Source organism: Siphateles boraxobius, unplaced genomic scaffold (assembly GCF_051911475.1).
Source record: "Siphateles boraxobius isolate OS27281-9 unplaced genomic scaffold, OSU_SipBor_1 6, whole genome shotgun sequence".
Classification (NCBI taxonomy): Eukaryota; Metazoa; Chordata; class Actinopteri; order Cypriniformes; family Leuciscidae; genus Siphateles; species Siphateles boraxobius.
Genome location: NW_027509186.1, coordinates 30,196,716 through 30,223,382, shown reverse-complemented (window position 1 = coordinate 30,223,382; position 26,667 = coordinate 30,196,716). Strand labels below are relative to the sequence as shown.

The 26,667-nt window shown below is 37.9% G+C and overlaps 1 protein-coding gene across 2 annotated transcripts in view; it reads right to left on the bottom strand.

The window, feature by feature from the left end:
* The window catches only part of tyw1 (tRNA-yW synthesizing protein 1 homolog (S. cerevisiae)), a 66,959-nt gene that overhangs the window by 10,618 nt on the left and 29,674 nt on the right, over nucleotides 1-26,667 (bottom strand). For both annotated transcript variants that reach the window (XR_013195976.1, XM_077208838.1), the window contains exons 12-15: nucleotides 19,948-20,125; nucleotides 17,154-17,289; nucleotides 9,520-9,630; nucleotides 1,216-1,383 (exon numbers count right to left, since the gene is read on the bottom strand). Coding sequence is in view for 1 of the 2 variants with exons in the window: in XM_077208838.1 (XP_077064953.1) it covers nucleotides 1,216-1,383; nucleotides 9,520-9,630; nucleotides 17,154-17,289; nucleotides 19,948-20,125 (593 nt within the window). In the remaining variant the exon portion in view is untranslated. The remainder of the gene's footprint in view (nucleotides 1-1,215; nucleotides 1,384-9,519; nucleotides 9,631-17,153; nucleotides 17,290-19,947; nucleotides 20,126-26,667) is intronic.

Sequence of the window (26,667 nt, the reverse complement as noted above, 5' to 3'; positions counted from 1 at the left end):
ATTTCTATCCAAATATCACTTCTGTCACTAAATATGGAACCTTGAGACTCAGACCTTTCTGACAATATGTGTTTTGTCAATATTAGAAAAGGTTTTGATAATAAATTAGAATGATGATGCCCAAAAAGGGAGGGGCACAATAAAAAAATACCGTTTCTATGGTAACGCAACATCCAATTTCAAAATGGTTTTCACAAGATGAATTCTGAGTTCGTAAGCTTTCAAATGATACCTAATTTATGATAACTACTAAAATATGTGATATAATAATAATAAAAAAAATATTTATATATATATATATATAATATATATTATACTTTTTAGAGGACTTCTTACTTTACTTTTTAAAACATAATTTTATCTTTTTTTATTGACAAATACTAGATTATGTTTTATTATGAACTTTTAGCATTAAAAAGCAAAGTTTCAATTATTAAAAGTGTGTGCGTCGACTTTTTGTGACAAAGATCCGAAACTCCTGTAATGACGTCGATTTTTTGAGGCGTAAATTCAGCATAATTCATATACATAAATTCATATATTACTGTTCAAACATAATTTGTAAGAAAAAAACAGCGCTAAAATATCTATTTAGGAGTCTTAGACCTTTCCAACGATATATAGTTTGTCATAATTAGATTAGGATTTAATAGTAATATAGCGAAGTAAAGTTAGATATCCCGTATACGGGATCGTGACAGTTATAAGACGTTTTTTGTGGTTCACTGTGAGTGAGAACACAGAAATATTCAACATATAATCATATGCAGAAATGTATGGTATTTGATTTCAGAATACAAATAGCAAATCATAAAAGGATATTGAAGCACCATAAAACACTTGCACATAAATATGTTTTTTGTTTGTGAGAGAAGAGCGCTGGTAAGAGCTCACTGCCCACGCAAACCATTAGAGAAGCTGTCACAAGAAACAAATGTAAAACAAGAGCGGCTGCAAGTCTGACTAGCGCTGTGTCAGGATACAGCATAAAAACACAGGAAAGGCAGCTTTAACCCTTTTCCTGAATGGCCGTTTAATGCAAGTGTCCATATCAACACTTTCTTTTCAATGACATTTACAGAAATGGCAGTAGCATCATTATTTTTAACACCTTTAAGTGGTCGGAGAGAGAAATTACAGTACGAGCACGGTTTCTGTGAAACAGTTCAGGAACAGAACAGCATCTTTGCGCCAAGCGTGTCTGTGCAGGGTTACCTTGTGGTGTGCAAGTAGCAGACAATTGGAGTGCTCGTGTTCGCAGGCAATTTCATAATTTGGTAGCAGGTTGGCCAGCTGCTGCACGAAGTAGATGACCTCCTCGTGCCAGGGTACGTTGGCCATTGTCAGGCTACTGGCTGAGCTCTCGCCACAGTAAGTCACTCCCTGGATGAAGGGCAAAAAGACAAGAGGGATGAAGGTATTAAATAAATGCCATGCAAAAGTTACAAACATTGCATGAAAAAATCGAACAATCTATAAAAATAAAACAAATTTACTTCTTATTAGATAATCCATTTTCTTCTGTTGTAAAATATAAAAACACATCTAGCAACCTCAACGCCCATTGGTATCTTTAAAGATTAATATTAGTATAATATTGGCTACTGATAATTAAATTATTTTTTTATGTACATTTCAATAATAAGAAAAAAAATCTAATATTTAATTAAATGAATTATCTAAAAATATCTAATATTGGCCTGTAACCAATATTATACCTAAAAGTATTGTCCATCTTTTAAAAACTTATTTCAGCGTTTTATTTTCAATGTATTTTATTTAGACAAAATATTTAAATATAAGCCATTTATCAGTTAGCAGCCATAACATGAAAATATTCCATCTTTTTTATTGTATTGGTAATGCAGATGTTTAAGAAAAGCAGGAAGATGTTCAAGGTCACACTCTACAGTAATTGTACCATAGTTAAATGGGTTTTAGGTTCTCTACTTTGGGTTGAACATAAGACCACTCAGCCATTGTAAAATACAGCTAATATCGGCCTGACTCTTTTTAGATTTAACTCTGCCTTCCTTTTTCAAAAAAAGGGACACAGAAACCCTCTGAATCATATCAGCGCGCACACAGACCAAGGACACAGCGGCGCGTGGAGGCTGATTTGGTTTTTCTAAGGATGATTGTGACGACCAGATCATCTCATTCAACACCTACACACACACACACACACACACACACACACGACAGGACAGCATTTACGTCACACCTCATAGATGTTGCTGTGATCAGGACAAACAGGCTATGAGGGCTGCATGTACCACATGCTGGGAATGAAAATTCAGTTTAAATTAATAATACAATTTCTGTCATCATGAACTCTGGTGTCTGATTGGATACTGAAACAAACTGGTGTCCAGTCAGGTCACGTATTCTATTTGAATCTTCACACATCATGGAAAGTAGTGGACACTGCTGGATGAAAACGAACTCATTTATAGCACGGCCACCATCAGTTCATGGGTCCGCTTGTGTGTAGGTAGCTGTGCTTTTGAAAAGACATTACTTATTCTGTGATCGAGTGAAAACCCATTCTGTGAGGCTTTATCTTATTTCAGTCTTCATCACTTGAAGCTGTAAGCACTCTATTACGCTGGACAATCGATAGATGAACATCTCCAAGGCGTTGAAAGAATCGAAAAAGAGACGTCATATGAAAGAGATATCAGATACAGAGTAACTGTAAACAATGTATCAATGACTTAAATGGTTCAGAAATGAACACACCACAAGACAAAATAATGGAGATTAAAAGCATATTCATTCTAAATAATGTGAATACTGAGTGCAATAATCCATTAAACATTAATCATAAGAGGCATTATGTAAGCGAATGATTCATTCAGAATTTCCCACAGCTTTTTTTTTACCTAAAGCTAATGGCTTATAATTACGTATTAAGTATAATTATGAAGATATTCATAATGAGAGATTATGTACAATACTGTTTTTTTCATAACTGATACAGATTATTTGTGCAATTGTCAAATAATTAATATTCAGAACTGCATTTTAATTAGTTTATCTCTGCACTTTGAAAATAACTTAAATTATAAAAATAAAATGATTATATTGTTTTGATATATATATATATTATATAGTCATGGTCACACATTTAAAAAGTATAATGCAGTATACCAAATTAGACTGCTTGTTTTTCATGCATATTGTGTATAAATGCATTATAGTCTTTACAGGTATACATATGAGCAGATAAGTATTACAATGCATTATGACTTTATTAGCATCCCAGTGCATTTCATTCCTCTCTGAGGACAGTGGAAATGAAAGGACAGGTTTCTTGCTTTCCTCATCCCAGCCTTCTGGGCCGTGGCTGATGTCCAAAACTGATTTTAGGGTCTGGTACAGATTTAATGAGCGCAGCTCTTATCTGGCAGCTCTGTAGCCATAGAAAATAATTATTACCAACAAAGACGCCTTGATAAATCAATGGGGCGAGGAAAGTGAGGGCGTTTCTCCGGCCCGTCTACACCAACTAACAATGCTACAAGATTTCCTGTCATGGATTAACAATCTGACTCTAATAAGCCAACCAAATGTTCAACACTGATAAAGTTGGACTGATAAAGCTATGAAAATCCTTTACCTGCATGTGGGATTAGTGGTAGATAAATAATGCTCTAACAGCAATGTCCAAAAGTTTGATCTCATTTTAGTGTCCTCAAATGTCCAACCTCTTGAATGATTAAGGTTGAGATAATTTAGGAGCCCAGTGCAAACTGTCCATCTTTGTGTCGGGACTAACACATCTGAGATGCTCTAATGGTGCAGGAATAATGGTTTGATCAATAACTGCCCAAAGAGAATGATTCCTCAGCGCTGGAGGAAGAAACAGGACAGACTCTGCGTTACACACCTGGAGTCCTTACACTACAAATCCAAATTGTATTATTACATTTTATTAGGGATTTGCATAAAACATGCCAAAACCATGTCCATGTAAGTGCTTTCTGCACACCCTTTCCTTTCATCACTCTCAGCAAATATGACGCTCTCTAAGACGCACTCTTGCCTGCAAGATCCTGGAGCAATGCCAACTGTACCATCCTCAAAACAAGTTCAAAACTCCTTTAATACAGACCTAGATTAGAGACCTCTTATTGGGCAGATCTACAAACACGTATCTGCATCTTTATGAAGTGGAAACGTCCAGCTCAAGCTTACTCTTGTTTCTTACTCCTTTACTGTATATACACAGTAAATGTATCTCCATCTCTCTCTGTATGCATCTATCTCTCTATGTATGTATCTCTCTCTATCTCTCTCTTTCGTTCATGAAAACTTTTGTAAGCATATTTCACGCGTTCATTTAATAACACTTGTGTTATTTCATAACACTGTTTTTCAAATCTCAAAATGAATATTCATTTTTCATACTGAACATTAATTACAATGTTGTGATGCATAAATTCACATTTACCATTTAAAATAACTGATTTGGGTTTTATTTGTAATTTAGACAAATAAACAGTTTAGAATTAATAGAATTAAGTAATGACGCGTGTTTCTAGCTTTACTGTGCACTATTTAATGTGTATTATTTCAAACAAATGTAAATAAAAAATGTAATAACTTTAATCTAACAAAACTCAAGAAAATAGACAACATAGAAAAACATCTAGTGAAATATTTACTCAAACTGTCAGACAGGAGTGTGCAGCAGGTCTGGCAGATCCTGCATTTAACAAAGTAAAAAAAGATAAGCACATTAAAGGTGTTGGGAAGTGTGAGAGGTAAGGAGCAGCTGTTGGGCACTGTAATTACTGCAGGGGCGAGGAGCTGCACTCGGGCCGAACAGCTGGAGGGGGCTGAACACCTCCATAACTCACACAAACATTTCAAACTTGCTCGGGTAGCACCAAACTTAATTAACCTCCGCATACATCACCACACGGTTGCACGTCTATTAAAAACTCACATAAAACAATGTTGCCACTGCTGGTTGTTTGATGACTGGGTCAATGGTGTCCTATAGAAGTAAATGAGATGTCAAGAAATTTGATGTCTGGCTACATATGAACAATGTCTAATCGCTAGGAGAAACTTGTTGTCCAGCTCTTGGCATGAATAAAGCGTAATTCCTCCACTAAAGGGCAAAATAAGTGAAATAACTAAAAAGGATGACTTTTAAAGGTGTGGCGAGAAACAAAGCAAGACCCGTTAGCTCAAAACAAAGCATGGAATTAGCAATGCCAAGGGTTCTGGGTTCGATTCCCAAGGATAAAATGTCTACTATGAATGCAACTCCTACAAAATCGCCACTTTTTAAATGGAATTTTAGCCAGATTTAAACGCTTCAACAATATGCTCTCAGCTAAATGCATCCCATATACCTTTGTAAACGTACAAAATGACTGACTAGCAGGAAGCATCTCCAAGTCTTCTCATTAGTCATTAGAATGTATTCATTTACAGCATTATTAACCCAGAGCTTAACAATAAGGGGTTTTGTTTGCTTCCAGTTGCAACCTACTTGCCTTTTTTTACTGGTCACCAGACTCCCCACACAATAAAATAATTAAATGAGTAATTATACATTTATAATTTTAGGTAAAACTGTATAAGATCTAATTTTATATGCAATTAATTGTAAAATATTTCAACAATTTTAAACAATGTTGCTATTTTCAAATGTAATTTATTCCTGTGATGCAAAGCTGAATTTTCAGCATCATTACTGCAGCCTTCATTGTCACATGATCCTTCAGAAATAATTCTAATATGCTGATTTGTGCTCAAGAAACATTTCTTATTATCAATGTTGAAAATAGTTGTGCAGTTTAATATTTGAGGAAACCATGATAACTTTTTTCAACATTTTGTCATGAATACAAAGTCTAAAAGAACAGCATTTATTTGAAATAGAAATCGATGGCAATACATTATGAATTAGTCCTTAATTTTCAAACCATTCTTAACGATGCTAACTGTCAGCCAGTCAGATAATTTTACAAAATAAAAAAACATTTTTCTAACCAGAAGTTTAAGTTGCAAAGCATAAAAATACATGTTCTTAAAAAAAGGAAAAATGTAACGCCTGAAACGCTCTCATTGGCCCCAAAGCAGCATCCGTATTGTTGATTCATGTAATTACCTTTGGGAATCAGTAAAAAAATTTTTTTTAAAAATTATATATATATATAAATTATATAAAAAATTATAATAAATAAATAAATAAATACACTTTCATTGGGATGTCAACATTAAATCAAATATTAAAAACAAAAACTCTTTAAATGACTGGCGGCACTCATTTATATTCTACAATCTTAGAACTAGTATGTGAATAACCAGTTCAGGTTTGGATCAAACTACACCACAGTAATGAAGCTCAAATGTAAAAAACAACAACAACTGTAATCAGAAGTCTCATTTGACATTAGGACGTTAACCCAGAACTGACAAATGATTAAAAGGTGAATGCAGGCTCAGAGATTCAGACAGCCTCCCCCTCTTTGGGTGAACTCGGCAATATTTTCCTCACACTTTTTCATAGCCTTTATTTTATCCCATAGAAGGCGGCGTAAATCCTTGCCTTCTGCGGTCTATGAAAGTGGGAGATTATTGTTGCTAGGTAACAGCATGTCATAGTTGAAGTTGGCTTTACTTTGGAGTGGCTCTGCTTTGAATGTGAATGCACTGATGCAGGCTCCCTATGGGGCAGGTGCACACCGGTCACACGACTGGCTGTTGACTTGTAATGAGATTATGGGCAATACTGTGGTTCTTTATGTAACAGCCCCCCCACTTCCCTCCATTAGAAAAAAAACTGCTAATGTGAAGATAAGAGTGCAGGAGAGAAGAAATACCTGAAAGAATTAATGCAAATTGCAGCTGTACAGGGAAAAGAGGAGAAACGAGGATGAATAAAACTGTAATTTAACAGACGCAAAAGATTGTTTTTCCACCTGGAGGAACGGCAAGAACTTCTTAGGTCACGAGTGAATCAGTTATTAATACAATTAAACAATGACAGCGTTAATGCATCTGGAGTTTGCTAACCTGTGTAATGAGGCAAATAAAAACTGGCTGAGATGAGGATAGATTTAATCAATTTAGTCAAATGCATTAATCTTTAAGACAAGTTGATTAAGTTGAAGAATGGGGTTTATTTGCTGATTAAAAACTAATATTTCATTAAAAAGCCATTAAAGTCACTAGTTGACTATTTAAAAAGCAACAATCTTGCCATTTCATGGAGGACTGACTCAGCCTTGATCTTCATGGATCATTAGATAAATGGGATGAAATTTAAACTGCATTCTGAACGTAACGACTTTCGACTCCTCTTTTAATAAATGAAAGAAAAAAACTTTCACCTTTGATTTTAATCAATTTCTGGCTTAGCCGGCTGTATTGACGATTTTTGCGGGCACCATATTTTTTGCATAAATTATACGTGTCAGCATTGGTTATTTCATGCTTTTTTGGAATTTTTCATGTTGTGCAGTTCGCAAATGCCTGTATGATCGATGTTTGTTTACCTGGTTCAGAATGTGCCATTGTTTTTCTGTGTTAACTCGCTAGACGGACTTTGCGCTCACATGTCTCTTGCAGCATTTTACACATGACATGGCGCACTATCCGGCGCTCAAGGTGAAAACAAGTTCAACTTTTAAAAAACATGTCTGTAGAGCTGTGTCTTGTGTTTTTAACCTCAAAGCGAGCTTTGTGGGAAGGGCCCCTATACTTTGTTTTGCAGCAAAAGTGGTTTGACAGTACGATAGTTCTCAAGCTTGATTTAGGAGCACTGCATTCTGACTGGACCCTGAAGGGGCTGGTGGAAAAATCACGCTTTCAGAGCTTTAGAAATCATGCATGCTTCCATCGAGATTTGATTATGATTTTGATTAATTGCACAGCCCTACCAAAAATTCTGTAATCATTGGTTTACCCTCATGTTGTTCCATACCTGATATTTTACTTTCTGGAACAAAACAGAGGAGTGATTTTGAAAAATGTGCTAGTCACTCTTTTTATTGAAATAACAATTAGTGTTTTTGTCATTTTGTAAGGATTAAGTCACCATTCAATGTTTATAATAGTGGTCTTATACAACATGTGCAATATTTTTAAAGTCTTCTGAAGCTGTGTGTGAAGAACAGACTGATTTTTTTTTTTTTTACTCACCAGCCACTGTGGCTAGTAGATTTCTAAAGTTACTAGGCACTCAGCATTTTCACTGGCCAAACATTTTGACATTGATACCATGGTTAAAAATTGCAGTATTGATATTTTTAATATTATCTTGTAATGTGGCAGTAGGTATATTAGGCTGCTGTCACTTTAAGACCTGATGCACGGATCCATTAAACCGTTACACATGCGTTCAAGCTGTGTAACACCAACAATATTCATCCTGAGCAAATTAAACTAGTGAGTGAAAGTAGGCGGATTTGTGTGTGAGTATTGGAAGCATTTCAGATAATTCAGAGTCGATCTGTATCAAAAAATCAATATTCAACATTACATCAATAATCAACACTACATTACACTTAGTTTATTCCGATACAGAAATGAAATCACCATAGTGATTCATCAGTGAATCATAGTGATTCATCATAATAAAGCATAGTAAATCATAGTGATTCATAGGCGAATTTGGAAAACACAATGTAGACCCAGTCTTCAAAGTCTAAATGGTTTGTTTGTTTACAAACTCACATCTAATCTGCTTCTTGAGTTCAATTCATTGATGTAGCGGTTAAAGCAGTTCACAGCTCACTCAAATTTAATATCAGTAAATATGAGTTAAATTTGAGTTTGTTCAAAGCTATCATATTTCAAAACACTTGCAAAATAACCTACTCATGGATCACTGATGTGATGCTTTTGGGTGTTTTCTTTAAAGCTTCAGTGCCAGTGGTAATTATATAAATGAGAGAGATGAGCACATTTTTCAAAATTTCTCCTTCACACGGGTTTGGAAAAAACAATGTGAGTAAATGACCATTTTCATTCTAAGGTCATATCATTTACATTTATGCCAGTTAAATTAATAGTTCACCTATTTTACCAAGAAACAATCTAAATTGGGTGTAAATACACATGACCTAACAAATTTCATAACAGAATGCACAAAAATTGTGAAAGATACTTGTTATAGCAATTCCAAGAAGATATTTTTAAAGTTTAATATCCTTTAATAATTTACCATTCAAGACAAAATTTCTGTAGCACAGGGCATCAGTTACAACATTTCATTGAGTAGCTTCAGATGAAAACAGTTAATCTTACTGTATCTGAGATCAAAATCATTCCAATCTTGATTCATTGGCTTTCAGTGAATGCATTAGGACAGAGAATGAAACTGAATTTAATGAACCTAGTCATTACCTTGTTTTCCTGCGCAAAAAAAAAGGATTAGGAGGAAACGCTTGGGATTCCAGCAATAGCTTAATAAAGATTTACCTATTAAACCAAAGAGGGTTCAGAGACCCTCATTAGAAGTGGATGCCTGAATTAGGCGGGTGAGAAGCATACCTTGACCTCGATGAAATCTGGCTGGCCAAGGGCGATGAGATCCGAGTAGGCCTTCAGCTCATCCACATTCCAGGCCTTCACCAAGGTCAGTCTGTACACCGTTCGCTGTTGCTAGAGGAGGAAACACAAGCTGTCTTATTACCGCTCAATTAAACCTAAAGTTTGAGAATACCAAATGATACTTGGAACCCACTTCCGTAATCTGAGCATTTCTGAGTAAAACCAGATGATCAATGAAGGGAAAAAAAAAAAGTATTTTCATCTGTCAAAAAAATATTACAAAGACTAATTTTATCTTTTGGAATAGCATGCACTAATAAATCAGTAAATAAGGAATGTGTTTAAAGAAATTAAATTATTTTTAAATTATTAACATGAGAATTTGCTGGTGAAATATTCAAAAGAAAATTAGTGGTTGACCATGGCTGCATTATCTGCAAAAAAAGAAGAGTGGATCATATAGAAAATATGATTTAATTACAGCAATAGAGACGGCTGAAATGTAACATTACACAATACTCTCATTTTTTTTAGCTTTCGTCTTTTTTAAATGCATATTTCCCTAAAGATGCATTAAGATAATTTAATAAGAACATGCTAACTGACAAATCCCTCTAAAATTACAAATGAAAGTGAAGAATTAGTGACGAATGTATTAGTATTGTATAATATTCAAAATGTATGTTGAATGTAAAGTAACTAAAGTTTACTCAGAGAAATATTTAAAACATCTATAACTGTTTTAATAATAATAACAATAACAACAGCAACAATATATTATGTATTAATACTTATTTAAATAATATTAAATATATTACAAAATATACAATATTAAAAATACTAAATTTGTATTGTATCACTTGTATTTGTATTACAAAATAAAACAAAATTTTAAATAATAATAATAATAATAATAATAATAATATCAATTCTACCCTGTTGGTATACAAGTTCTTGTGACAAAGTGACAAGATAAGTGACAAAGTAAACAATGCAAATTAATCAAACTCGCCACAATTGACTGATGGTGACAGCCCAAGCATACGCCTTTGAAAAGTAATGCATTTCAAGCAAAACATTTAATGTACTGAAGGTATGAAGATGTACAGCACATCCCATGACTGAAGAATAATTCAGAGCTGAAAGTGGGATGTTCCATTTCTAGCTATTGCATCAACGTAATCTTGCTGACGGTGCTTAATATTATCATTGACAAGAGAGTTGGGTGAACAAAGAAAAGGAGCAAGACAGTTTAATAAGAGAGCTTCTCCAAGCAACAGACTCTGTTTGGCCCTGGGTTCTGGAGATCAGAGTGCTCCGGCCCACATCATTACTCACAGAACCTCACACGCTGATGTCCTAAGGGGAAGAGGAAGACCACACAAAACACAGCGAGTGATAATGGACACTCATGCCTCCCGTTCCTGTTATTGCACCTTGTCAATCAAATAGTCCGACTGTCACAGTCTGACATTGCTCAGAATAACCATTTCTGTCCCTATAGACTGAATGTCTTTGCATGGTTGGTTGGTTCCTGTCGAAGTACAGATGTCAGTGCAGTCTGCATTGTTCCTGATCAATGCTAACCAGTGGATTTGCAAGGGAGGGAAGGATGGGGGATGGAAGCCAGCGAAAGCTGGGGAGGATCTGGCCTTCACAGGTGTGCTCATGTATGTGTGCTCATGTATGTGTGCATGAACCAGAGCGAGGGGGACGGACGTGGGACGGATAATTGGAGTGATGTGGCAGCGGACGAGGGTATTTAGAGCGGCAACCAATTTTAAACCTGCCAAAAGATCTTCATCCATCCCACACCTGAGGCTGAATCAGGCAGGAGGTGAGCAGGGCTCCGTAAAAACAGACAGCCACATGCTAGACCAGAACAGTAGCATGCCAACATAGAGCCAGCTGTATGTGTAGAGTAAAGAAGTGCTGACACAGAGCTTTGTCTGAATTTCCACAATAAGGCAAGCCTCACTATTATTATTGCATTTTGCGGAAATCAATTAAAGCCAACTCTTTCATTTAAATATTTTTGTCCTAACACAACCAAAAAAGCAGCATGGTATTTTGAAGGCTTCCACTTCTATGATATCCTGTCCACATCATATAATAAATATAAAATTTGCTTACAAAATACACAAGACACGAATATTATCAACTGTGCAGGTTGTTGTGGAGGGCTATTACTTTTACAAGCAATCAAACCTACAATTTATGTATGGAAATGATAAAACGGGTGAATTTTTATTATTATTATTTATTTATTATCCATTACACTTTCAAAGACTTTTGAAATTGCTATTCTGGTCCCTAGATATGGTTCGCTTCTGGTCCCTAGATATAGTTCGAGGTCAAAGAGACTTTTGTCACCTCATCAAATTAATCAAAGGAACGTTTTGCCAGGTTTCAATCCACATATTTTAAATGTGAATTTTGTTATACTGGATAAAAGTCATGACTAAATAATTCAATTTAGCTCCAAGTGAAGTGGCGATTTTTCTTAAATGTGACAGAAAAGCTTCAAAATGGTTTATATTCTGCATTAATATTTTGGTTAATATTCAGCATAAACTAGGCAAGGCAAGGCAAGTTTATTTATATAGCACATTTCATACACAATGGTAATTCAAAGTGCTTTACATAGAAGAAATTAAAATAATCAAAAGAAATCAGAATAATTAAAACAGTTTAGAATAAAAGATAAAATACAGAAATAATCAAATGAAATCAGAGTAATTAAAACATAAAATAAAATACAGTGCAAACAGACGGACGAACAGTGGTACAGTGCTCATTCAGTAAATGCACAGTTAAACAGATGTGTTTTGAGTCTGGATTTGAATGTGACTACTGTAGGAGCACATCTGATCTCTTCTGGAAGCTGTTCCAGCATAGTAGCTAAAAGCAGATTCACCATGCTTAGAGTGAACCCTTGGTATTTCTAGCCGATGTGATCCTAATGATCTGAGTGATCTGTTGGGTTTACATTCAGTGAGGATATCTGCAATGTATTGAGGTCCTAGGCCATTAAATGATTTATATACCAGCAATAATACTTTAAAATCAATCCTAAATGTAACTGGCAGCCAGTGTAAAGACCTGAGGACTGGTGTGATGTGTTCATATTTTCTGGTTCTGCTCAGAATCCTAGCAGCAGCGTTCTGTATGAGCTGCAACTGTCTTATGGTCTTTTTGGGAAGGCCAGTGAGGAGTCCATTACAATAATCCACCCTACTGGTGATGAAAGCATGCACAAGTTTTTCTAAGTCTTAACTGGAAATTAAGCATCTAATTATTGCAATATTTTTCAGGTGATAGTATGCTGATTTAGTTACTGCTTTGACATGACTACTGAAACTAAGGTCTGACTCTAGAGACACACCCAGATTCCTGACTTGATTTTTGGTTGTTTGACCCCTAGACTGAAGGTATGCGTTCACCTTGAGAACTTCATCTTTGTTTCCAAACGCAATGACTTCAGTTTTGTCTTTGTTTAACTGAAGAAAGTTTTGGCACATCCAATTGTTTACTTCATCAATGCATTGGCAAAGGGAGTCAATGGGGTTGTAATCGTTAGGCGATAGGGATAAGTAGAGCTGTGTGTCGTCTGCATAGCTATGGTAAGCGATTTGGTTCTTTCTCATTATTTGGCTCATTGGGAGCATGTAAAGGTTGAATAGGAGTGGCGCAAGAATTGAGCCTTGAGGGACTCCGCAAGTCATGGATGTCCACTCAGACTTATGGTCTCCTATACTCTATGGTCTCTTATGGTCTCCTAAACTAAATGTAAAATTTGGATGGAAACATAGCTAATGGGCTAAAACCACTCAGAACACCTTAGCAACTAAATAGCAATGCTGTGGCAACGGTCTAAAATACTCTGGTATGTAATTCCAGCACATAGCTCTTCATCTGTCGTGCTTTTGTCGTGTATTTGTACTATTTCCTTGGAAAACAAGAGGGCAGAGCACTGCATTTCAACGTGAACAGCACTAGCCTAATTAACCTGAGAGCTAGAGATCCCAAGGACACACTTAGAATGGAGTGACGGGTTCTGTCTGTGTGCACTTAACTAGAAAACTCTACACCACTCAACCATGCACACAGAATTCCAATGGATTTTCTTCAATCTTAAAACACAATCTTCAATATTTAATAAAAAACTTTTTTGCATTTCAGTTAAGTCAGATGAAGTTCATTATTCTGAAGTAAAACAGATCCAGAAACACAAAACTTTACTTAATGATTTTTTTTTTCTTTTCTGAGCTCAATGAAGCTGAGGCCAAACATTGTCTGCTGCAAACAGGAGAACTGATCCAAAACGTCAGTTTTTGACGTTTGTTTAAAGTCAATATGCATTTAAAACGTATAATTTACTTCCTTAATAAACGTTCAAAGTGTACACAGTTCAATGGTGTACGCTATTCCTAAGAAAAAATGCAATCGATTCCCATGGAATAAAAAAATTACATCTTGCATTACATTTTTTTCTCATTAAAATAAATTTCACATTACAGAAATGTGCTGCAAATGACATTTCAAGTTGACTTCAAATATCAAGGCACTGAAATTTTGATCTGACACATCTGAAGACTAATGACCCCATAAAGCCAGTTTCATTGACTCCCATCATTCAGGGGTCCCATATTAAAACCACAGCAAGGCGATCAGTCACTATCTGAATCCCTGGCAAACACTGCTGCCTTAAACCTTTCTCTGTGCATTTGTGATAGCTGAAACTATTTAAATGTGCAATAACAATTTCATGTCTTTCATCATCAATTTCATTGTATTTCATAGTACATAATCTCTAATAAGCCGCTTTAACAAAAGTTTATTACAGCAATGGTTTATTCAACAAACTTGGAAAAACATAAGGTTCTTGATCATGGAAAAAACTATTATACACTATTTGCAGTTTATTTATGTAGTGGGAAAATGCCATCTGTGATCTACATAATGTGTCCAAAAGACAATCACACACAATAAAAGGCACTCATATTGTGAAGAGAAAAACGTTCAAATGAGTCATGTTTCCCTGCTCTGCTGCAAAGCAGTACACTGAGATGAAACGGTGTGAAAGAAAAAAAAACAAGTGTCAGAGACCGGATGCAAAGACGTCCATTCCAGCGTTTCCCAAAGGATTCTGCCTATTTCTTAATTATCCAGAGTCAGAGCCCTTCCACTGAAGTACAGCACACTGCTTTTTTCTCTTTCTGAGCAAGAATCCATGAGAATAATTTATGAAAATCAAATTTTATATATTTGGTATTTAATATATAAGTACAATTTTTTTTTTCAAAATAAGAAGCCTATCAACACTAAACAATTATTGGGCGTTAGTAGTTTCTATGTTGAGCTTCTATTGCATCTACCAATTAATTTCAAGGTCTACTAATTCTACTAATTAATATCTACAAATTCCTTTTCAAGATCATTAAGTCACACAGGAGAACATCTATCTCTGGCAGTGCATTTTAAAGATAGATTGAGTTGCATGTATGCATGCATGTTTATCACAAATGGGTTTGAGTTTTGCATTGTGTACCGAAAATATGAGAAAAAAAACACAAATAATGTAAACAAGATAATAATTTATACAGACTGTTGGCCAATATCTGAGAACCAATTAAGCAGAATGCAAACTAACAACAAAATTAATGAGGACGTAATGTCTTAGTTACAGGTTGAAAGGAAAAAAATGGAATATAACAGTTATAGTGATGAATGTTGAGAATAAAACAGCCATTAATGACTTTGTTTTTATACTTGCGTCCTATTTGTCTCTGACAAATAGAAGCCAGAAACAAATGCATTGTAATTAAATCCTGTAGATGACAGAGTGATGAATAAGCCATAGAAAAAGAAGTATGCATAATGGTAGACAAACTGCCTAAGGGAACGGTGTCAGTCTTGACAGGTGAAGCTCAAGTGATGGAAGCAAAGCAGGCGTCAGCCACATGAAATTCTCTCTCGTCTCACAGAGCCAGAGTTTCACCACCAAGTCTGGTGAAACTGCAACTTATTCTGGTCACAAATCACCCACTGAAACAGGAATGGCCAGTTTGAATGACATGAGACATGTTTATCTTTAAAAAAAAAATTCCCTTGGTTAATTGCTTCTTTCATTTGTCGATTTGGATAAAAGCACAATCTTGAATGCCTCACAATCCTGCTGTCTACAGCGTCATCAGTGTCAACTCTCTTCAGTCAGAAAGTGACACTGCAGGTGATCTCAACTCATTAGAAAACAGAAGAGCACTTTCAGTTTTTGTGTCTTCCTTTTTATGACTCACATATGTACAGACACACACACATAGACATAGTGTGTCAATGGAAAATGCAGAGAAGTCATTACAGAAGTTTAGCACACAGGCGCAATGAATCATCTCTGAATGATGGCACTTAAAATCATTACGCAGTAATGCCAAGGCCTCCGTGTTACAAACTGCTTTTGTCATCACAGCTTGCTGAACCCCGAATAAGAACCATTGACGGACAGCACCTACGCATCTACTCCATCGGGCTAGCATTTTTAACAGAACTTCACCTCAATATCGCAGTTAAAGCATTTAAAGGCATCCGGTGACTTTTATTCAACACCTATTTCTGACACACACAAAAAAGAGACATTGTTAGAGACGAGGCAGGTTTTGCTCATATTACTCAGATAAATCAGAGGATCTGGGTTAAGATGAAATCAATCATCTTGTAAAACACTTAATAAGTGTTGACTTAAAGGGTTGGTATTTATTCAGAATCATTCAACTCTCCCCAGAGTCTCTTTCTTTCTTCATTACATGGCCTTTGCAAAGACACAATTATTATTAGTGTCAATACAAGTCATTTAAGAGCCATGGTCCTGATGTGCTGATTCATTAAGATCTGTACACTATATAAATATAACAAGAAACACAATGTTACCCTGGGTCTTGTACTCCTGATAATTGCAGTTCTATTTGGGTTTCTTGCTAAGCAAGGGTCAAAATGGGTGATTGTTAGAACTGAGTATCATTCAAAATGTTTCATGAACCAATTTTATGAAATCCGTTTTAACAAGATTACATAACACATTACCTTCAAAAACCTTTGAGTCTGTAAAAGAAAAGAAAAAATTCAACAAACTGAAAAAATAATTCCGCTTACTTGGCAATTTGGTGTGAGCAAAGTCACTGGGCGTAACTGGTGTAAACTAGAGTTTTTCCTTGATGCCTCCCCACAGCCAATCATGCTGCATGCTCATTGGCTCACTGACGTTTACGAGATAAACTAAAAAAATTGGTACCGAACTACAAGATTTTTGATACTCTATGGTATCAAGGCAATTCAGTAAGTGCCTAAAAAGTATCGAACTCGATACCCAGCCCTAGTGATTGTTGACAACAGTTGGTCCTAAAAAAAAAGGACTTCTTTGAAACTAAAAATGCAAAAGATGCCTTATTTATCAGCCTAGAACAATAGTCTCACCACTAAAACCAGAACTTAAGATTTTCCCCCATCTGGATGTGCTTTTCAGGTTGTAGGATTATGAAGTCAGTGAGATGGCAATATTACAAGCTTAAAACAAATAAACAGTTTTAACACATTAAAAACTCTTTTGTTTTATCTGGACTACCGCACAATGGACCTACCTTTTCACCAAGCGCTCTGAGACTGTCCAAAAAGCGCTGCCAGAAGTCTTTGAAGAGGGGACGGTCAATTTTCTTCAGACTGTCCTTGGTGCTGGCATCAACGCTGACATAAAGTTGTGTAACAGGCACAAGATTCCTATAAATAGAGAGAGTTGGAGGGAGAATAAAATTAACATTGAGCACAGAAAGTCTGGCTTTTTAACATATTAACAAGACTGAAGAAAATTGGAGTGCATAAGCATCAGGATCTAAACCGATTCTGCCCAGCCAGTGCAAGTGACTCTATTGTACTGTATTCTTTTCACTGTGCATGTGTACAACACAATAAAGCAATAGGCAACTGAGTGATGTGATATGAAAACTGGAGTTAAGCCAGGACTAGGTAATGTGTACGTTCAGACAATGTACCATACCAACAACTGTCAGAGCTGCATTTGCCAAATAAAAAACTCAATCACTCAGTTCAGCTCTGGACAGTCCAACTAGATCAGCAGCCTAGCATCATTTTAGAGAAGACATGGTATTTCTAATCAGGGGCTGTCAGTGTCCACAGTCTAAATGCCGCCCACTACGCATACGAAGGGAAGGTATCTGAGTGATGACTTTTGTGGTTTCTCTATGGGCAAGGAGAACAAGATAATACACCCACCGGTTTTCAGAATGGAAAAGCTGACCTTGTGTCTCCTTCAAACATGGGAGTCATCTTACAAAACAACTTGAAAAGAGTGGACTCAGTTACATTCTGAAAAATCTCAATAGATGGACAATCTTAGTTATTTTTGTCTTCTTAGCAAGGCTTTTGACACTGTCGACCACAATATTTTCCTCATATTAGCATTTGGCATCACTGACACTGCTCTTCACAGGTTATTATCATTTATTAAAGGCATCAATTTCTACTCATAAAGAAATCAAATCCAGCTCCCATTGCTCATGTTGTTCCCTAGGGCTCAGTTCTAGGCCCTTTCCTTTTTTTAGTTTATATGCTTCCCTTTGGACAAATAATTTGGTGGCATGCACTCAGAATTCATTGCTATTTTCTCTCCCTATACCCTTGCATCCATGACGTCAAAGTGTGCATGGCAGCTAAAACAACCCTGACAAAACAAATCTATGATCACACTCTTATCTGTGATTAGAAGTTTTATTAAAGACTTCACCGATTGTACCATTCTGTGTGATTTTCAATTGTCCTCAGTTCACCTATTAAACATTTCATCAAACTTCTATCCTCCACTTCTGTAAAAGTGGTCTAGCACCACAATATTAAGATTCCGATTCAGCTTCTCTCATGCTCTGCCGATTTATTAATAGTTCCCAAATTCAGACTGCCCTCCATCTTCAAAACCTAATTAAAAATGTTTAGTTTACTCAGGATTATTGAAATGTTTATGCAATCTTACTCTCTACTGACTGCAATCAATTTATCTTGTTTGGGCCTGTTCTCGTTTCTCCAGCCTTTTTACTTTTGTCTATTGCATATTTTTGGTTACACTTTACAAAAGGTTCCATTGTAACCATTAATTACAGTTGTTAACACATTATCAAAATCAAAAGTAGTACCTGTTCATATAATTTAATGGACATGAGCTAAAATGAACTAACAATGAACAGTTGTATTTTTATTAACTTACTTTAACAAATGTTAATAAACACTGTAACAAGTGTATTGCTCATTGTTCAGTAATGTTAGTTAATGTATTGACTAATCTTAACCAATGAGAACTTATAGTGTGTTATCTTTTTGTCACATGGTTTACCCCTTTTTTGGTATTTTTACTTTCAGTTGTTCAGTGTCATCCATTGTGATACTAAACTATTTAAAGTCAAATACAAGCTCTTTAAATATATAAACCAACCAAGATGATAAGAAAAAGCTTAAAATAAGTATCAGTATATTTGGTTATTTTGAGTTGTTAGATGCTTGTGCCGGTGTACCATTTCACCTTTCCTCCAGAAACGAACACAACAAAAAATTTGCATATTAATATGAGTAAAGCAGCAGGTCTAGGCTCTCATTATAATACCATTTTAGAAATAATTTTTGAGAGGGAAGGCTCAATGCTGAAACCCAATATCATTTTTTGCTTCTGCTGGTTTGTTTATCACTCAAAAAAGGCCTGCCTCAGCAGCACAACGTGACAAAGCTTGCAGCTACGAGATAAACAACAACGATTGACAAGTGTTCCTCACTTCCTCAGCACACTGCCAACATGATATTCCAGCAGCTGAGGTGACGTCCCTCTCACCCTCAGATAACCTGCCTGATCTGTGAGAGGATTTAGTGTGGAGCAGTCGGAAGAATAAGGTGAGGATGTATTTTGCATTAAGCTGGGGAGCAGAAAGAGAGAGATAGCTAATGGCTTTTTGGCTGCTCCTGAAAAGTCACAGTCTAGAGGAATTGGAGGAGCTGGGAGTCAAAGAAACTGTGATTTGCAATTCAGGGCCGATTATGGCTTATCAGTCCTGTTACAGCCCGAGTGGGACTTCAAAAACTGAGGGAAAAACTTCAAGCTGGAGGATGTTTAGTAGTTACAACTACTGCAGATATACAGAGAACAAACGCATTCAAAAACAGGCTTTGTCTGTAGTCAACAGATAAGAATCACTGAATGATATATGACAAGATTTATAACAAAAGTTTGCACCCCACAATCAGGGTCACAACGACATACACATTAAGGGGAACGTGTCCCCACAATATTAGAATTGGTGGTTGACCGATATGAGTTTTTCAGTAGCCGATTTTTCATTTAATCTCCAAGATCCTGAAAATATGGTTATTAAATCCTACCTGATCTCCTCAGGAAACTGGGCATTGGTGACCAAGAAGCTGGATATGTTCTCTTGGTGAAGCAGTCGAAGAAAGGTGTTGATCTCAGGATACATGATGGGTTCGCCCACCAGAGACAAAGCACAGTGTTTGACTGTGAGGCCCTCTTCAAAACGCTCGGGACGCACGCCTGGAACTCCTGTGAAGTCATAAGACACATCACAGTTAACATTTAAAGTGGTCAGATAATTTATTAAAGCTAAAGTGTTTAATTTCTTTGAAACTAGAGCCACAAACAGTATTGCAAAGATAAGTTTTCCAAAAATTCCTCAAATATGCCATTGTCGAATCAAGCAGATAACCCCACCCCTAACTCAGCCAATGTCAGGCTGAGGTGCGTGTCCCATACTACTTAACCATCATAAGTATGATGCATCATGGGAGAAATTACCTTGTTAGACTACTTGATTACACATGAGGCTCCAGTGGGCATGACATTTCTCACAAAATATATCATAAAGCACTGGTGACTCTATTATACTTCTGGATTAGGTGCTCTTTTGAGAATGTGTTTTCACTGGTTTTTGGAACCAGTATACAGAAAGACAGAATAAGCAAGGTTTGGATAAATCAACAGTTTTTCACATAGTACTTTTCAGGGTATATGTGACATTAAATTAACATTGCTTTCTAGAATACATCCCAGGTCATACTATCAATATGCTTTTACGCACAGGCTGAGAGATGTAGTTCCAACCACATAATTTTGCGATGTTGTTTGCAAATGTTTTTTGGAACTATGGTTTCATGAATCACCGAATCGAAATATATTGGTAACAGTGAATCTTAAGCCTGGTTCACACGGCAGGATAATTAGGCCGATTTTAGACCCGATTTACCCCTTCCGACAATCTTAAGGATGCTCCGATTATCGTAAAATCATCTGATCATATATTCCTGCCGTGTGTGAAGAGTGCTCTCGTCTGCTCGGAAGGACGTCGGGACCGCTCCGATCTCAAATCGGGGATATCCAACATGTTGGATTATTTTGGCCCGATTTCTCCTCGTGTGTGGTGTCCCCCCGGGGACAAACGAGCATGCAGCCTGTGTGGGGTCTCTCAGGTTTGGAAAATCGGCCGACAATTTTAAAATCGTCCCGTGTGAACCAGGCTTTAGTTGGCTAACAATGCTTCTGGAAAACAAATGGAATAGTTTTTAAAGCACAACTGATTCAAAGCATTTACCCTTTTGAGCAAAATCAACCAATCAATAACTTTCATAAAAGGCACCAAATTATGCTCCTTTTCACAAGATGTAAAATAAGTCTCTGATGTCCTCTGAGTGTGTATGTGATTTTTTTGTTCAAAATACCCAACAGATAATTTTATACAGCATGTTTAAATTGTCACTTTTTAGGGCTCATAAAAACATGCCGTTTTAGTGTGTATCCCGTTTAAATGCAAATGAGCTACGACCGGCACAGAGGGCGTATAAGTTAGTTTAGTTTAATTACGGTTATAACGTATTTGTCATCTGCTTTTATCCACTATTAATACAAACCTGCTGTAGAGGACCCTGTCCGAATGATGACAATACCCGTTTATATCCGTAAAACAACTCAATGAGGTGTCAAAGTGCGCGCTCTTACTTTCTTTTCTGCCGTGATAAGCAACTTTAGGCCTATCGCTCCGGAGACTTTAGGCTGGATCACGAATAGTACAGATCCATCCTCGAGTAAAAACGAGAGTAGGCCTAAATAAAGACTGCAATGTTCATTCTTACATCCAACAACAAAACACCTCAATCACTTAGGAGACATTCTTGTCTACAGCTGCACCGGCCTCGAATCAATGGCAGACTGTGTACCGCTCACTCAGGGCGGGTCTAAGCTAAAATTGCAGTGTCAGTCAACTGTTGTGGGAGGGGCTTGGGCAAAAGTACGTTACATTGCCCCGATTCTGGGCTTGTTCTGAGACAGTGCTTGTGCTTTATGGGGATTTTTTAAAAAAGCACTGGGTTTTATCATTTTTATCATTACAGGGTGGTTGTGTATACTGCCAACACACATTTATGTTCAAACGCCATGTAAAAGTGAATTTTGCATAGGTGCCCTTTAAAGTTTTCTCTGCAAATGAAAATGGGAGAAACGGTTTACATTTTGTAAAACGTTATATAAAGTCAACAATAACTACCCATTTAATTCTAAGACCAAATAGAGGGATAAAATTGGTCAAAAATAATTGACAAAAATCATTTTCTAAAATAATAAAATAAACCTATGGGGAAGGAAAAAAAGACAAAAAAATGGGTATTAGGAAATTAGTAATCTTGCCAAGAAAATACTATTAACAAACTGTATTCTAATAAGACTAGAAATAGAATCTAGTAGCCAAATATTTTCTTCTTTTTCTTGATCACTGAGGAGTCTGGCTCTATTTTTTGTGCTCTGTACCCTTGGCACAGCGTGCTTCCTGTCCTTTCATCCGCTCTCTCTGTTCACTTGTTAGTGCATTTGTTTCCTCAGCCCTGGGTCATCATGGCTTACTTCTGCTACACGGAGTAGTGAAGTCACTGCTAAATGTCAACTGTGCCACCAAGCCAAAGAAGACGCTGAGACCAAGACGGCGATGCGGAGGTGGTACAACACACACATCTGGCACTAACTTAGACACTGGAACAAAACCTACAGTAGTCTCCATCAGGAGCCTCGATTTATCTGGCTTAGATGCATCAAAAGTGCTAATCTTTAGACAAAACAATTATGTACTGCTTTATCAAAACATTCCCTGTCCATTTCTCGAAACTTGAAGGAAAAAAAGTTGCTCGACGGGAACATTATTAGATTTCTGAAAAATAATTCAACCAGAACAGTAGGCCATGGGCAATGTTCATTTCAGAAAAATACAAAAGTTTGACATCTGTACTCAAAGCAGATGATCAAAGACAGATGTCTTGAGTTTCAAAAAGCAGAAACCTTGATTTACGAATGATAAAATCGAATCAAACTGACTTTGGGACTTTGCCACTCCACCTAATAACATTCCCAGCAGATATCATCAGAAAACTCCCTCTCTTTGTCGCAGATCTGTTTGTAGCCATCTACGCTAGACATATCTGATTAATTTTCAGACTACTGCAGACGAAGGTGTTCTCCAAATCAACCCATATTCTGGAGTATGAAGACAGTGAGGTAAAATAAAACTAGTGATGTTAAGGGAGTCCCTTCAAACGCGAAGAAAGAAAGCAAAAGGATTTAGTTCCCATTTTAAGGTTCATGAAAACCCATCTGGTGTGCCCCCTCAATCCTAAAAAAAAAAGTCTGATCCAGATGTCCACCAAAGTACTGAGATGGAAGTTGATCTCTGGATCTGGCAGTGAAATCACAACTCATTACGAGTTGACGTCACCTGATTGTGGAGACGAGGAATGAGAGACAGGAATGTGTTACATCCCAACGGACACATTTTGAAAGGAAGAGGAAATTTGCTGGCATTAGAGAGTTTTATGACACAGTATTGGTATGCCATTGCAAAATAGTCCTAAGAGTGGAGGACATCATTTTCTGCCATGACTGACCTAAATTACAAAGAATTTGCCATCAAAACAGAGATGATTTGCATTGGCAGTAACATTTGAAAAGAAGCATGATTTATTCAACTATTTAATTTACTAATTTGTGAATTAGCTGATGCTTTTATCAGTCAGGGTTTGGGAATTTGCTCACTTTCAGTTAATGAGCTTTTTTATTGCAATTAGAAACTACACTTACAGCAGTAACATAAATTTCTTACCATTTAAATGTTCTAACATACACCTCCTGGTGATGCTTGGACACGTCATCAGTGAAGAACCCGGGGTCAACAGGTGTTTCGGGTCGTTAATCAACAGACACCCTCGCCCGGGCCCCCCTGCCGGGGGTGATCAGTCCCTGACCTGTGTCCACGTGCTACTCTGTGGATCCCCCATCCAGATCCACAGCCATCGTGAGGCTTTTTCGGCGGCACAGTTGTCCTTTAAACTCGAAGGAGTTTGAGTGTTCGGAGCAACATCTGACCAGCAAAGCCCCGGCAACCAACCTCCACTGGCTCACTGCGTGCTTTCCAGCCACAGCTACGGAACTCCTCCACCAGCTCTGCATACTTGGCTCTCTTGCGCTCGTTTGCCTCCTCCAATCTGTCTTCCCAGGGGACAGTAAGCTCCACAATGACCACCTGCCTGGTAGACTCCAATGTTATCACCACGTCTGGGCGGAGTGAAGTGGCGGTGAAGTGATTCGGGAACTTAAGCTGCCTTCCCAGGTCCAGTTGAAGGTGCCAGTCTCTTGCATTGGCGAGTAGCCCACCTGGGGAGCGTGGCTGCTGATGTGCCTTCTCCCCAGCTCTGACAAAGGAGATGGTATGCTTGGAGGAATGCTGACTCTAATTGCTCTGAATCGCTGCGGTGATTGTAGCTGCCAGAGCCCCGAGGGCCTGGTCATGTCGCCAGCGATACCGCGCATCCCCCAAAGCCTTTGGACAGCACCTGAGGATATGCTCCATTGTGCCACTCCTTTGGAACAGTTGGTATGGTAGTGAATCTACCAAGCCCCAGTGGTGAAGGTTGGATGGGCTGGGTAGGAGATTGTACACCGAAATGAAGAGGAACTTGATGTGCAGTGGTTCAGAGCTCCACAACCCTGCCCAGGTAATCTTGCGCTGCTCGGCGTTCTCCCACCTAGTCCAGGTGCCTTGCTGTTTCATACCAACCATCTTGGTCAGGCCTCTGCCCGCACCTCGTCCTGCACCAACTGAAGCTTCTCACTCGCTCTTACTTTGTCATAGCGTGGCTTAGGAAAACTGCCCAGGCCTGCACGCCCAACCGCCAACCAAGACACCATGCCTCAGCCATGCTCGATTACGTGCTGGTACATCTAGGTTTTGTACTTTCCTGAAAGCCCCGACTTGTCGACTGCCGTGAGCCACTTCTTACGTCATCTCTAATTTGTTAGAGAGATTCGTTGTGTCCTTCATGGAACTGTCAAAGATCTTCCACAAGCTCTTGACTGGTCTTTCGGTTACTGATGGAATTTGTAGCCCCTCCAAGTTAAAGCGGAACCGGCTGGTCACTTTGCCTTTCTTTAGGGACCACGGACCTGGACTTGGCTGGCTTAAAACTCATCCTTGCCCATAGGATGAGGCGTTGGAGCCCCTGAAAAAAAACCTGCACCCCGGGACTGAAGCTGCTGTCACGGTAAGGTCATCCATGAAGGCTCTTATGAGTGGCTGCCAGGTACCAGATCTAGACATGGGGCCTCTACATTCCACCTGATTTGACGATCATGTTCATGGCTAGAGCAAAGAGTGGTACCGAGATTGTACAGCCGGTAATAATACCTTTTTCTAGCCGTTGCCAGGCAGATGTTACCATTCCTGATGAAACTCTTAATCTGAAACTGCTGTAATAGTCTAGAATGAGGTTGCGGATCGTCTCTGGGACATGATGTCTTATCAGTGCCTCTTTGACCAGCTTGTGGGGAATGACCTATAGGTGTTGGTAAGATCCAGCCAGAGTACGGCAAGATCTCCTCTGGTCTCCTTTGCCTCCCGGATCAACTGGCTCACCACTCATGTGTGCTCTTAGCATCCAGGTACTCCTGGGACTCCCCCCTTCTGCACTGAGGTGTCCAATGTGCTCGTTCTTCAAGAGGATCTCCATTAGCCGTTGGGCAGCGAGATTATAAGAAACTGCTTGAGGGTGCTTGCGTTTTCTTCTTTGGGTATCCAGATCCCCTTGGCTGATCTCCATTGGGAAGCTACCTTCCCTCTCTGCCAAAACACCTTCAGAATTTTCCAGAGTCTGGGACCAGGAGCGGAACTTGATCTGCCATTACCGCATATTTCACCTCTTTCAAGGTGGGCCCGGAGATGTTGAACTGAGCCGCTGGTTCTGGAGGTTCGATGAGCTTCTCACAGTGGCCGAGGTCTTGCTCCCTTAAGGCAGGAACACACCAAGTCGACGCCGATGAACTAGCGCTGATGAAAGCCGACTGTGCTGTCGCCTCGCGTCGGGGTAAAAAGCTGTACTTGAACACACCGAGAGAATAGGGATGGGACGATTACCGGTTTCACTATAAACCACGATAAAATGTACTGACGGTTAGTAATATCGTTTAGAATTCAATTATCATTAAAACCGTGTTTGATTATCGCGATTTTAATAACTCACTATAAATCCTGTCCAGCCAGCAACAGTCTGACGCAGGCGCGCAATGTTGGGTTTTTTTTTTATTCGAGAAGGAATGGCGGAAGGCAGTGACCGTGTTCGGGAGATTTTTCAGCCTTTTAAGAGGACCAAATCTGAGGTGTGGTCGTATTTTGGCATTTACAAAATTCCTGAGGGAAACTTAATCGAGGATGGTCACTCTGTCCGCAGAACATGCACAAAAAAAGTCGCAGTGATAGAGGTAAACACTTCAAATCTGCCGAGTCGTCTTGTGTGACCATCATCCACTGTTGTAGCGAACGCATGGCAAGTTAACTTTGATCTCAATACTAAAACTACGTCTGGGAAATAATTGGGCACAAAATGTTGTTTTGAGTTGACATTTTATCTCACTCACTTGAAATAAACTTGAATATTTCGCTAAGAAAAGTTCACAGCAAGTGGCTTTGAGCCAAAGTCGAACTAATAAGTTCAAACAAGACTATTAAGAGTGACATTTAAGAGATAATAATGTATATTCATTTTACGATTTTTTTTTAC